The sequence below is a fragment of the Macaca mulatta genome, chromosome 11, assembly GCF_049350105.2.
Source record: "Macaca mulatta isolate MMU2019108-1 chromosome 11, T2T-MMU8v2.0, whole genome shotgun sequence".
In the NCBI taxonomy this organism is placed as follows: domain Eukaryota; kingdom Metazoa; phylum Chordata; class Mammalia; order Primates; family Cercopithecidae; genus Macaca; species Macaca mulatta.
Window position 1 is genome coordinate 60833007 of NC_133416.1, and position 14645 is coordinate 60847651.

Below are 14645 nucleotides of genomic sequence, written 5' to 3' on the forward strand. Positions count from 1 at the left end.
GATTCCAGGCCAGGCGTGATAGCTCATGCCTGCGATCCCAGCACTTTGGGAGAGGAGACAGGTGCATTACTTGAGGCCAGGAGTTTGAGACCAGGCTGGCCAACATGGGTAAACCTCTTTACTAAAAATAAAAAAAAAAAAAATTAAAAAAAATAAAAAAAAATAAAAAAAAACAAACCTAGCTGGGCATGGTGGTGCACGCCTGTAATCCCAGCTACTCAGGAGGCTAAGGCAGGAGAATCGCTTGAACCTGGGAGGCAGAGCTTGCAGTGATCTGAGATTGCACCACAGCAGAGTGAGCCTATCTCAAAAACAAATAAATAAATAAATAGATTCCAATGAAGGATTTGGAATACATTTTTTGAGACAGTCTTGCTCTGTTGCCCAGGCTGGAGTGCAGTGGTGTGATCTCTTTTGGCTCTTTAATGCTCTTTTGGCTGAGGGTGGATGGAAACAAGAAAATAGCTTCATGGAGGTTAAATTTAAGTCTTTAGGGATAACAGACTTTGAAAAAGAGGAAAGTGAGCAAAGATTCAGGGAAAGAAAGCAGAAAAAAGCAGAGAAAGGAAAAGGCAGGAAGATATGGTAAAGACAGGAAAACATCTGAAAAACAAGTCACTTTAGGTAGTGTATGGGACTAATAACAGATAAAGCAGAGAAAGTTGAGGTGACTTTTTGAACCAGTAACTGATAAAACCAGTCTTATGCTTCAGGATGATTCACCTGGCAATGGTAGGCAGAAGTAAATGCTATAGGTAGGAGACTGGAGGCAGAAGGTCAGTTAAGAGGTTCTTGCAATAGACAAGGAGGATGATAATGAGGGCCTGAGCCAGGAGAGTGACAGTGGAAACAGAAAGACTATTAGCCAACATTTTAAGTTAAAACTTGAAGTTGCTACTGACCCCAATCTTCCCAGGCAAGTAGCAGGCCATGCCAGGTGAAAATAATTTAAAATGTTATGCTATTTCAAATAAAGCTTTTCTGAAACAGAATTAAGAAAAAGTGAGCTCAGCCAAATCCATGTTGAGTTTAGCGCCATCACTACCCTTCGGGCCTTGTACTCTCACCAAGGCACTCAGCCAACTGTGGAAAAGAAATATACACAGGAGACTCAAGAAACATCTTATTAATACAGTATTTATTTGTCTTTTCTCTGTCAAACCCTGAGCCAACCACGTTCCCCAGGCCGCCTGGGAGGTATAGGAAAAGGAACACACAGGGCCGACCAGACACGGGAGAAAGAACTATGGGAGGTGGAGACGGCTCCTTCACATGGCGAAGAGGATGAGAAAGGCCACCATCAGGCAAAAGAGCCCCATGGCCTCTGAGAGGGCAAAGCCCAGAATGGCGTAGGAGAAGAGCTGTTGCTTCAGAGAAGGGTTCCTGGAGAAGGAGAGAGAGAAGACTGAAATTCTAGTTCACACAAAGAAAAGGACAAATATGTAAGATGGGCTCAGGGAGAATTCTCCTCTTTATCTTACATAAGGAAGCTTTTAGGGTAACACCATCATGCCCAAATTCTTGCCCTGATTCCCCAAAGGCTCTATAAGAACTGAATGAAGGGGGAGCAGACAATCTAAAATCCTGTAACATGGCCCAGGTATAATCATGACGTTCTCTAATGGTTCACCCATCTCATTACCACAAATTAAGACCTCTTGGCCTAGACACTTAATATCCAAGGTCCAAATAGGATGGAAGAGGCATCCAGAGTGGAAGGGTCTATCTAGAGCAGTGTTTTCAAACTTTAAGCAGAACTCCAATATAGTAAACATCCAAAAGTCAAACTGCAATGGTATAAAAGTAGGGGAAATTTTAACAGCTTGGTCTCCCCTTTATTCACTAAGACAGTCTCTGGGGCACATCCTCAGAATCCAAGGGATTTATGGAACACAATTAGAACACCGCTCTTCTAGAAGACCAGAGAGTAAGAAGGACAGATTATGTTCTCTCATTTCAAATAGTCAAAAGATTTGGGGCTTTAAGAAGCTACAAATGGGCTGGGTGCGGTGGCTCACCCCTGTAATCCCAGCACTTTGGGAGGCCAAGGCAGGCAGATCACTTGAAGCCAGAAGTTGGAGACCAGCCTGGCCAACATGGTGAAACCCCGTCTCTACTAAAAGTATAAAAATTAGGCTAGGTGCGGTGGCTCACGCCTGTAATCCCCGCTGGGAGATTACAGGGAGGCTGAGACAAGTAGATCGCTTTGAGGTCAGGAGTTCGAGATCAGCCTGGCCAACATGGTGAAACCCTGTCTCTACTAAAAATACAAAACTTGCCGGGCGCAGTGGCTCATGCCTGTAATCCCAGCACTTTGGGAGGCCGAGACGGGCGGATCATGAGGTCAGGAGGTCGAGACCATCCTGGCTAACACGGTAAAACCCCGTCTCTACTAAAAACACAAAAATTAGCGGGGCACCTGTAGTCCCAGCTACACGGGAGGCTGAGGCAGGAGAATGGTGTGAATCTGGGAAGCGGAGCTTGCAGTGAGTGGAGATCGCGCCACTGCACTCCAGTCTGGGCGACAGAGCGAGACTCCATCTCAAAAAAAAAAAAACCAAAAAAAAAAAAAAAAAAAAACCCACACAAAAATTGCCGGGCGCAGTGGTTCACGCCTGTAATCCCAGCACTTCGGGAGGCCGAGGCGGGTGGATCACAAGGTCAGGAGATCGAGACCATCCTAGCTAACACGGTGAAACCCTGTCTCTACTAAAAATACAAAAAATTAGTCGGGCATGGTGGCAGGTACTTGTAGTCCCAGCTACTCAGGAGGCTGAGGCAGGAGAATGGCGTGAACCCGGGAGGCAGAGGATGCAGTGAGCCAAGACTGCACAGTTGTACTTCAGCCTGGGTGACAGAGCGAGACCCGTCTCAAAAAAAAAAAACAAAACAAAAAACCAACACACACACTCACAAAAAACCCAAAGATTAGCTGGGGGTAGCAGTGCATGCCTGTAATCCCAGCTACTTGGGAGGCTGAGACAGGAGAATCATTTGAACTTGGGAAGCAGAGATTGCAGTGGGCTGGGATTATGCCACTGCACTTCAGTCTGGGAAACAGTGAGACTCCATCTCAAAAAAAAAAAAAAAAGTTACAAATGGTTTATGGGGTTTATGAATTGAAGTAGTATGGATAAAGGACTCTCAATGTTGAAGGCCCATATATAACCTGTATTTCCCTTACTCTGATACCTCCAGAAGTCTTAATGGGTAAGGTAAATCAACATCAACATTTAACAGAATAGTGAATAAAGCAGCAGTCAGACTTTTTTTTTTTTTTTTTTTTGAGACGGAGTCTCGCTCTGTAGCCCGGGCTGGAGTGCAGTGGCCGGATCTCAGCTCACTGCAAGCTCCGCCTCCCAGGTTTACGCCATTCTCCTGCCTCAGCCTCCCGAGTAGCCGGGACTACAGGCGCCCGCCACCTCGCCCGGCTAGTTTTTTGTATTTTTTAGTAGAGACGGGGTTTCACGGTGTTCGCCAGGATGGTCTCGATCTCCTGACCTCGTGATCCGCCCGTCTCGGCCTCCCAAAGTGCTGGGATTACAGGCTTGAGCCACCGCGCCCGGCCAGCAGTCAGACTTTTTAATACAAATTCGTAAAAAGAACTCTATTTCCCAAAAGACATTAAGATAACTTGCTGGTCTCTAGAGGACTAATTTGGTTTTAACTTTGAGTTATCCAGAGCTGGGAGTACTAAACAGTCCCAGGCGTCAGAAACCAGGGGCTGGCTGCAGTGCCAGTTTTCCCAGGAGTGACAGAGGGAAATTCCCAGAGATGGGGAAAAACAGCAGTAAAGTCACTATGTTCACTGAGTCTCTAGAACAGGGAAGGTAAACATTTTCTGTAAAGGGCCACATTGTAAATAATTTTAGGTTTTGCAGGCCACATATAGTCTCTTTTGCTTTAAAACAAAAATGAAACCTTTTAAAAATGTGAAACCAATTTTTTTTGAGAAAAGAAAAAAAAGAGTTTCACTCTTTTGCCCAGGCTGGAATGCAGTGGCGTGACTGCTACTCACTGCAACCTCTGCCTCCTGGGTTCAAGTGATTTTCCTGCCTCAGCCTCCTGAGTAGCTGGGAACACAGGCATCTGCCACCACGCCTGGCTAATTTTTGTATTTTTAGTAGAGAAGGAGTTTCACCATGTTGGCCAGGCTGGTCTCGAACTCCTGCCCTCATGATCTGCCTGCCTCGGCCTCCCAAAGTGCTGGGATTACACGCATAAGGCACCACACCCGGCCATGAAATTATTTTTAGCTCAATCATACAAAACCAGGCTATGGCCCAGATTTGGCACTTAGGCCTTCATTTGCCAACACATGCTCTAGACCAAAGCTGTTCATAAAACTTTCTTCAACGACACAATGATATAAATATTCTTTTATATATATATATATATATATATATATATATATATATATATATATATATATATGCATTTATTTGTTTGTTTGTTTGTTTGAGATACAGTCTCACTCTGTTGCCCAGACTGGAATGCAGTGGCAACATCCTGGCTCATGGCAACCTCCACCTCCTGGGTTCAAGCAATTCTCCTGTCCAGCCTCCCAAGTAGCTGGAACTACAGGCGCCCATCACAACGCCTGGATAATTTTTGTATTTTTAGTAGAGACAGAGTTTCACCATATTGACCAGGTTGGTCTCAAACTCCTGATATCAGGTGATCCACTCGCCTTGATCTCCCAAAGTGCAGGATTACAGGCATGAACCACCTCGCCCAGCCTATATTTGTTTTTCTTTCTGCTTTTTTTCTTCCCCCCAAAGTCTCACTCTGTCACCTAGGCTGGAGTATAGTGGCATGATCTTGGCTCACGGCTCACTGCAACCTCCACCTCCCGGGTTCAAACGATTCTCCTGCCGCAGCCTCCTGAATAGCTGGGATTACAGGCGCATGCCTCCATGCCCAGCTAATTTTTGTATTTTTAGTAGAGATGGGGTTTCGTCATGTTGGCCAGGCTGGTCTTGAACTCCGGACCTCAAGTGATCCGCTTGCCCCGGCCTCCCAAAGTGCTGGGATTAGTGAGCCACTGTGCCCAGCCAAGCATTCTATATTTGCATTGTTGAATATGGTAGCCTCTAGCCACATCTGGCTACTGAGCACTTGAAATATGGTTAGTGTGACTGAAGAACTGAAAACCTAAACTATGTATTTTTAATTAATTAAAACTAAAATTCAGGCCAAGCACAGTGGCTCACGCCTGTAATCCTGGCAGTCTGGGAGGCCGAGGTGGGTGGATCACTTGAGGTCAGGAGCTCAAAAACAGCCTGGCCAACGTGGCGAAACCCCATCTCTACTAAAAACACAAAAATTAGCTGGGCGTCATTGTGCGCGCCTATAATCCCAGCTACTTGGGAGGCTGAGGTACAAGAATCGCTTGAACTCAGAGGCAGAAGTGGCAGTGAGTTGAGATTACGCCACTGCACTCCAGCCTGGGCGACAGAGCGTGACTGTCTCAAAACAAACAACCAACATGTAGCTAGTGGCTACAGAGTGGGATAGTATAGTTCTAGACCCCCAAATATTTTCTGACCTTTGGAAAGCATATCAGATAACCAGTGGAGGGCCCAACTTATCTTACCTGGCATAACCAATGATGAGGCTCCCAAACACAGTCCCAATCCCAGCCCCAGAGCCAGCCACCCCAACTGTGGCAGCCCCAGCTCCAATGAACTTGGCTGCTGTGTCAATGTCCCTTGAAATGGCGCTGGTTTGGAAGCTGCGGCTAGAGACAAGTGAGGTAAGGGGACGTGAGAATGCCAAGCTGCTGAGGCCCTGTGAAAAAGAGGCAGGTAGAAGGTAAAGTTTTTTGCTTTAGTAACTTTTTCACCATTTAAAACCTTTATGCTGCCAAATCCCATTGTTCCTCCCCCAAACGGAAAACTGTTTAACCCCCTAAAATGCTGGCAAACAGAACCTTTTAATGTAGGATATAGACTTCAAATGCCTTTAAGATTCAGGTGTGGTCAAGAAGTGTAAGACTGAGGCCCTAGTCTATTCTTGCTGCCCCAAGGAGATAATCTTCCTAGGACTAAAGGCTTCCAACTGAAGTCAGTTGACTAGGCCAAGTAACAGCAGTTAGCAGCAGTGCACAAGGGCATGTGCTACCAGTGGCAAAAGTTGGAGCACTATAGCATACAGCATATTAACGTTCTCTATCTCCAACTAAAGCCCATGGCCTTGGCTATTCGTGAATTTTAGCCTGTGATGACTGTCCTCAGCATTCTACCTCCTGGTTCTGGCAGGTAACCCTCCCCACCCATCACCCCCAAAACCACAGTCCCAACTCCACCAGTAAGGTACCTCATCTGTCAGTATCTCCGGTCGTTTCAGCACCACTGCAGATAGGGGACGGCTCAGCAGCTGTGAGGTGCTCTTGACCTAGCAGGAATGACATACAGGGGCAGGAAGGTCAAGGAAGACTGGAGAGGAGTTTCAGAACAATGCCACGTTGTTATATCATCAGACAGGATTTTCTTTCCTCTGATGGCCTTCCCATCTTCACACATACGTTAGAATTCTGGATCATTCTTCCTTTTAGCAAAGTCTAAATTAAAGAACCACACCATTTCTCTTGCTTCTCAGACTTTGCTTTAAAGAAAGAAAGTCTACTTCCTTTTGGGCTACAAGGGAGCATCCACTGTTGCTGTATCCTTTTATAGCTCTTGAGAATGAGAAGAAATCTAAGTCTCAGAAGCATTTGCCTCACTCAACAAGGGAGATATACACAGATGCTCCTCGACTTCCCATAGGGTTATGTGCCAAGAAATCCATCACACATTGAAAAACCATTTAATACTGCTAACCTACCAAACACCATAGTCTGGCCTAGCCTAGCCTTCAATGTGCTCAAAAAGCTTACATTAGCTTACAGTTAGGTGAAATCACCTAGCAACACAGTACGCTGTAGAGTGCTGGTTGTTTACCCTTGTGACTGGGCAGGTGACTGGGAGCTGTGGCTTGCTGCTGAGTATTGCAACAGAGTATTGTACCACACATTGCAAGCCTGGGAAAAGATAAAGATTAGTAATTCGAAGTATGGTTTTTTTGTTTTGTTTTGAGACAGAGTCTTGCTCTATCACCAGGCTGGAATGCAGTGGCGTGATCTCAGCTCAGCTCACTGCAACCTCCACCTCCCAGGTTCAAGCAATTCTCCTGCCTCAGCCTCCTGAGTAGCTGGGACTACAGGCACCCACAACCATGCCCAGCTAATTTTTGTATTTTTAGTAGAGACAGGTTTTCACCATATTGGCCAGGCTGGTTTTGAATTCCTGACCTCAAGTGATCCACCCACCTCGGCCTCCCAAGGTACTGGGATTACAGGCATGAGCCATCACGCCCACCCCGAAGTATGGTTTCTAATGAATACATATCATTTTTGCATCATCATAAAAAGTTAAAAAAAAAATCTTAAGTCAAATCATCTAAAGTAGGGGGCCATCTATACGGGTAATGGTCAGCCCACAAGAAAGAAGCCAGTAACTTTCCCTGAACACATCCTTTTGGAAAACAGGAACAAAGATTCATGCTCAAAATTTATCTCCTTCTGGTAGCCTTTTCTGACTAACCCCAACCCAGTGACACCAAAACAGACACATGGTGATTAACGGCCAGGGCTTTAGGCATCAGATAAAGTGAGATTCAAATCTTAACTCTATTATCAGCAGTGTACTCTCAGGATAAGTCGCTTAAACCTTTCTAAGCCTGTATTCTCATTTATGAAATCAAAATATCATCTCTCAGGGTTGAAGAGTAAATGAGATTATGTATACCAATCAGTAAACTCAGTGCGAAGGCACATGATAAATGCTAAATAAACGGTACTCCTTTTTATTTGTGAATGAACCAACCGCCTCCTCTAACTACTATTTAAAATATTTCTTCCATACTGTTGTTTCTGAGTCAAATACTTTTCCAATGTGTATTTATGTAAATTTTAGCTTCCTATCCAAATTTAAGTCCCAGAATGAACTCTTTAGCTCTGGATCACTCAGGACAAGATCCTACACACAGTGCAATCTCAGTCCAAGTTATGTAATCTACTTATGTTTACCACTCTGGATGGCAAGTTTACATGACATATAGTTTCAGGAGTAGGAATAACTTGATCTTGGTCTAGATTCTCATCTTTATTCTTCTCCTAAGATGGCTGGTTAATAATTAACTGACCACAGCCAGGCACGGTGGTTCATGCCTGTAATACCAGCAATTTAGGAGGCCGAGGAGGGCGGATCACCTGAGGTTGGGAGTTCAAGACCAGCCTGACCAACACGGAGAGACCCTGTCTCTACTCAAATCATGAGGTCAAGAGTTTGAGACCAGCCTGGCCAACATGGTGAAACCCCATCTCTACTAAAAATACAAAAATTAACTGGGTGTGGTGGCAGATGCCTGTAATCCCAGCTACTTGGGAGTCAGAGGCAGGAGAATCGCTTGAACCTGGGAGGCGGAGGTTGTGGTGGATCGCACCATTGCAGCCTGGGCAACAAGAGAGAAACTCTGTCTCAAAAAAAAAAAGAAAAGAGAATTAACTGGCCACCAAGGGATATGGGGCAGGAGAGTATCTAGCAAGCATTCACTCTCCCCTGTTAGGCAATCATAGCAAAGGGCCTTCCCTCACCACAAATCTTTCTTACTTATTTATTTTTTGAGACAGAGTCTTGCTCTGTCGCCCCGGCTGGAGTGCAGTGGTGCGATCTTGGCTCACTGCAACCTCCACCTCCAGCTATTCTCTTGCCTCAGTCTCCTGAGTAGCTGGGATTACAGGCACCCGCCACCACGCCCAACTGGTTTTTGTATTTTTAGTAGAGATGGGGTTTCACCATGTCGGCCAGGGTGCGTTTGAACTCCTGGCCTCAAGTGATGTGCCCGCCTGGACCTCCTCTCCCCCAGCCTTGCTGTGAAGAACAAGATCTGATGGAAAGAGAGACAAGATGTCTCTCCTTTAAAACTCTCCCAGAAAAACAGGTACTCACCAAGGAGGGAGTGGAGACGAACTTGGAGCAGGCGAACATTTTCAGGGGGTGAGGGGCTGTGGCAGGAGAGCTGGAATTATAGAAGCAGTATTGTAAACACTCTCCTCATTCACTAAACTATATCCTTATTAGCAGAAAAGGGGCCCTAGAAAGCTTAACTGGCCCAGAAAACAGTGACTGACCTTAAGTCATCGGCAGAAATAGCATTAAAACCCTGAAGTCATGACTTCTTCCAGAAACCCCACACAGCTCCCAAGATTTCCTTATAACCAAGTGACTTCCCCTGGTCTCAACAAGTGATCACTTGGGATTTGCAGTTGCCACACGAATTTTCCCAGAGTGTCTTTTGCCTAAGTTTTCCCTAGTTTTTATGCAAAACGAACCCTTCTCAAGACTTCATCATCTGGATCTTTAAAAGTTGCCCTTTAGGGTGGGCACGTGGTTCACGCCTGTAATCCCAGCACTTTGGGAGGCCAAGGTGGGCAGATCATGAGGTCAGGAGTTCAAGACCAGCCTGACCAACACAGTGAAACCCCATCTCTACTAAAAACACAAAAATTAGCCAGGTGTGGTGGTGCATGCCTATAATCCCAGCTACTCAGGAGGCTGAAGCAGGAGAATTGCTTGAATCCAGGAGGTGGAGGCTGCAGTGAGCAGAGACCACACCACTGCACTTCAGCCTGGGTGACAGAGCATGAGTCTCAAAAAGACAAACAAAAAAGTTGCCCTCTAGAGTCTTTGTAGTTTTGGGAGATATTTGTTGAAGGCCAAGACACTGGAAGGTCTCCAACAATCTCTTTGCTGATCCCTGGAAGTATCCAATTCCTCAAAATACTTCAATTTCCTGTATTAATAAGATGAGGAAGATCAAGGAGGAACTCTGCTATTAGTCTATCTAAAAGGTATTAGTGGCCGGGCGCGGTGGTTCACACCTGTAATCCCAGCACTTTGGGAGGCTAAGGCAGGCGGATCACGAGGTCAGGAGTTCGAGACCAGCCTGACCAACATGGAGAAACCCCGTCTCTACTAAAAATACAAAATTAGTCAGGTGTGGTGGTGCATGTCTGTAATCCCAGCTACTCAGGAGGCTGAGGCAGGAGAATCGCTTGAATCCGGGTGGCAGAGGCTGCAGTGAGCCAAAATTGCGCCATTGCACTCCAGCCTGGGCAACAGGAGGGAAACTCCGTCTCAAAAAAAAAAAAAAGTATTAAATTGTGTCTCCCCAAGATCTAAAGAAGTCCTGACACCCTATAGGTAACTAAGTTGGTAGAAGTGAACTTACCTGAAACAGAAGGTGAGTTAAAAACCTAAAGGCAGGGGGGTTTCTCCAAGTGAAGTGAGAAGCTCATGTGAACCAGAATTATCTGGGTGGTGTATGTATTAAAAAATGCATATTCTAGGGCCCAACTTGGACCTTCCTGGTCAAGATCTCTGGGGGAGTTAGGTTCAGTGGCTCACTCCTGTAATCCCAACACTTTGAGAAGCTGGGGCGGAGAGATAACTTGAAGCCAGGAGTTTAAGACCAGCCTGGGCAAATAGCAAGACCTCGGCTCTACAAAAAATAAAATTAGTCAGGTGAGGTGGAAGTGCACCTGTAGTCCCAGCTACTCCAGAAGCTGAGGCAGGAGGACTGCTTCAGCCCAGGAGTTGGAGGGTTCAGTGAGCTATGACCATGCCACTGGACTTCAGTATGGGCAACAACGTGAAACTCCGTCTACAAACAAACAAAAATGATCTCTCGGAATAAGGCTCAAGTGCCCCGTATTTCAAACAAGTTTCCCAGATGATTATTATATATACTTAACGCAAGAGCGTGACCTTAAACCCAGTCTTGAAACTGCAGTAGTGGTAGAGGATAGACTTGAACTTGGATCTTTTAAGTTACATGCTTTCTAATGTCACAGGCTGAAATACTCAGTGAATGCTTAGGCCTATGAAATGCCACTTCCTTAAATGAACTGAACTCAGATTGTTCCAGGTTAAAACACTTCTGAATCCAAGATCTTAATTGCTTTTGTAGTGACAGTGTCATTATAAAAAATTTTGTTTGCCAGGCTGGTGTGGAACTCCTGGCATCAAACGATCTTCCCACCTTGGTCTCCCAATGTTGGGATTACAGGTATGAGCCACCACACCCAGCCTTAATTACTTTTAGGTTAATGGATGTCTTCAACTCTTGTCCTATCTAGAACTCTGATTTTTGCCTATAGGTAACTCTAACCCAGTTTTGCTGCTGTACTATTCACGTTTTGTTGGGTCAAAATCCAATAGTTCTTTAAGGCTTTTAGAAAAAGAAGGAGTGGTTTTTTCTAAGGGAATTATACCATATTATCATCTTTGTAAAATGCAACTCTTAGGGGGATTAAGTATGTTCATTTACAAATTAACATACACAAAGAGTTTAATGTGGTGCTGGCATGTAACAAACCCACAACAAAGGGTGGCAATTAAGTGATCCCACCATTGGCTATCTAATCACGGCAAGTCTGCAATCGTTAGCCTACAACTTGGGCAAAGGTACTATCCAGAATCAGAACTCCTAAATCATCACGGGCTTTTTGCTCAGTGTAGATGAGTCACAGGGGTGGTGACTTAACTATTCCTTTCCTTAAACTATCTTTTCCCTGTAACAGCAGAATCTGGGGAGGTTAATTAATCCTTGACAGGAAGGCTGGCAGGCAGGGACTCATGCTGGCCCCACTAGCTTGGCCTTACCCCACCTTTCTGGGCCTGCTGCCTCAACAGAAACCCTCATCTCTAGCCCACCACTTGTGACTTTTCCAACTTCACCAGCGTACCAGGATGCGAGAAACGTACTGGTAAACAACTAGTGATTCCAAAGCAACCAGCCTCTCTCTTCGGCCTTAGCCACCCTCAAGCCACAACCTGACGGGAGGCGATGTTTTGGCTTTTTTTTTTTCCCCACTTCTACCATGTTCAAGGTTTACTTTTTAAATTGAGGGGTGCTGACTAGAGGGATTGGTGACTTTAGACGATCCACTATCTCCATTGCTCGGAGCACCTGAGGTCCTGGGGCCGAAAGTCTGGAGACTTCAGAATAAAGAAGGCACAAGTCAGGATGAGAAGAGAAAGCAGAGATAGGAGGGGAGGGCCTGGGGTTGTGACAATCTGAAAGGGCCAGAGGCCGAGAAAAGCGTGTCCGTAGGGGCTGGGTGGAACAGGTGAAAAGCAGCACTCCAGGATCTAACTTTGGCCAGCGCCAAGGCACCCTCCCCCAACAAGACATCCAAGATGGCGCCAGGCCCGCGCGGTTGGAGGTCACCTGCACGCGGAAGACCCAGTTCTAAGGCGCAGGGGTAGCGGGAGCCAGGGAGGAAGCGAGGACAAGGGTGGGAGCAAGCAAGGTAAGAGTCTCAAAGCATCCGCGCGAGGTGGGGTGTCCCGCGCGCGTGCGCGGCGCACAGAGGGCTCTAGGTCTCAAGGCCTTACCTTCTCCCACTGCAGAGAAGACGGAGAGGGGCGGAGCAGCGGGAATAGCGAAAGGAAGGCTCAGCGCATGCGTGGCCTGGGCCAACGAGTCGCTCCACCACGGATAGAGTGATTGCAACATAGAGGATCAGCTCAGGCATCACAGCGCCGCCTGCCAGGGCTGTGGCGGTATCCGGCCAGTTGCTCCACCTGGCGTTCGAGAGGAGAAACTACAGCGAGCGCCGACAGTGCAGAAATGAGGCCAACTCCGCAGAGTAAGCGGATCCGTAACGTGGCCGGCGGTTCGGTCTGTACCACGTTTGGGATCGCGGACTTGCGTCCCCTTTCCGAGCATGCGCAGTCATACTGCCAAGACAACAAAACTCCTACTCAGAATTCAGTGTTAACATACAGTCAGGAATGGGGTTCAGTGCCTAAAATGCAGCAGGAGGAATATCTTGGGAGTCCTGCTTTCTGTCGCGCCGGGACCCTGGCATCACTGGATGGCAAACCGGCTCAATGGGCGAATAGTCAGCAAAATGCCGCAGCTGCTTCTGGTGGCTTCGCCCTTTCCCCCCCTTCCCATTCCGGTGATAAACCATGAGAAAAGCAGCAACAGCAAGCCAGAAGATAGGGCTAAATATGATTCGAATCTCTCTTTCCTGGGTCCTGGGACAGTCTAGGAATAACGGGAACCCGCAACTCGCTGTAATGTTGCAAGGTCACTCCAGGCTTACCCGAACCTCTGCTCAGGTTTCAACTAGCGAGTTGGGATAAGCAGCGCCCCACTCCCCCGCCCCCATGCTCTCCTGAACGCCCATCTTCTCTCCCCTTTCGCTCGTCCTTCCCCTGATGGAAGGAGGTGGGGGGCTTCCTGGCCCCTCATCTTTCCTAGGCCTCCTTGTCTCACAGATAGGACTTGCCCTGCCCTTTGGAACAGGGCGACAAGGCCTATCCAGTTCCAAACCCCTGCCGTCCCTGCATCGTGCTTGAACGCAGCACGAGAAAGACGGGAAAAACTCACCAAACCCCATAAAAAATAAAAAGAAAGCCGCGGTCGTAAATAAAGGCAAATCCGCCACCCTCTGAGGGGCCGTTTGTCCTCCCCTCCTTGGCCCCGTCCTTTCCGCCGCCCCCTCCCGGCTCCCGGGCCCCGCGGCGCCCCGGCCCCGAGCTCCTCCATTTAATCGGATTTGGGAGAAGGGGAGGATAAATCACGGCAGCAGCTTTACGGTCCCGGAGGAGAGGCGAGCCGCAGCCAGGCACACCCCGGCCGGCGATAAAAACCGCCGCTGAAAGCCCACGGAGCAATTTCCCGGGACCCCGAGCGACGCCATTACAGGAATGTAATTTTGCCCGGATGAGGCCCCGAGTTTAATTATCCTCGCGGAGGAATTTCAATGCGGCCAATCCATCTTGCAGGCGGGCGGCAGAGGGATTTATATGGGCCCGTTATTTCACACCGATCCTCCATCTGCATTTTTATGGCCCTGAGCTCCTGAAAGGGAGGGGAAAGAGTGGGGAGAAATAGGAGAAGCAGGCGAGAAGAGGAGGGTGGTGGACTGCCCGTCTTTCCTAAATTCACGTTTCCAGCTCCATTCGGATTCTCACAGGTTCCTCTGAAATCCCCAAATCTCCAGTTCTAGTTGTTGATTACGCCCCGAGCGGGTAGGTAGGTGGGAAATGGAACTGGGATCCTTGGGAATCAATCAACAGGTATTTATCAAGTACCAAGTGGTGCCAGGCACTGTGGAGATGCTGTTAGGAGAAAGACAGGCTAGCAAAGACACAAGTTTATCCCCTGAGGTCTCCAGACATCTCCACTCCCACCAAAACGGAATTCTTTTAAGCTGTCGGCTTCACATCCTCAGTGGCAGAGAAAGTCCACCGTTCTTAGGGGCCACCACCCCCAAACGGCTGTTGCAGCTGTTGCGACAATTTGGACACTCAGATATGGCTAACAATCCCAGAGGAGGATCAGAGAAGGGGCCTGGGAGGAAGCTAAAGCTGGCTCTTTCTGAAAGTTACAGCCTGCGATGTTTAACACTCCCTTACCCTCATAGAATAATGGGTTCTGCGTTCAGACAAATCTGGGTTCCCAAATCGCTGTGTGACCTTGAGCTAGCTGTTTAACCCCCTTTAAATCTATTTCCTCCTGTGTAAATTGGGAAGAATAATAGTACTTACCACACAGTCAATATTGGGATAATACATATGAAGCTTTTA

The 14645-nt window shown here is 47.2% G+C and overlaps 1 protein-coding gene across 6 annotated transcripts in view; it reads right to left on the bottom strand.

Moving 5' to 3' along the window:
- Positions 1-1121: 1121 nt before the first annotated feature.
- Positions 1122-14645, bottom strand: part of ATP5MC2 (ATP synthase membrane subunit c locus 2) — a 494192-nt gene continuing 480668 nt past the window's right edge. For 4 of the 6 annotated variants that reach the window (XM_077954432.1, XM_077954435.1, XM_077954436.1 and 1 more), the window contains exons 2-6: positions 12441-12459; positions 8991-9060; positions 6319-6396; positions 5597-5790; positions 1122-1383 (exon numbers count right to left, since the gene is read on the bottom strand). In XM_077954432.1, the coding sequence (XP_077810558.1) occupies positions 1269-1383; positions 5597-5790; positions 6319-6396; positions 8991-9060; positions 12441-12459 (476 nt within the window). In that variant the 3' untranslated portion in view covers positions 1122-1268. Of the gene's footprint in view, positions 1384-5596; positions 5791-6318; positions 6397-8990; positions 9061-9922; positions 12786-13443; positions 13768-14645 lie in introns of those variants that run through there. The other 2 variants (XM_077954433.1, XM_077954437.1) reach the window with 2 other exon arrangements.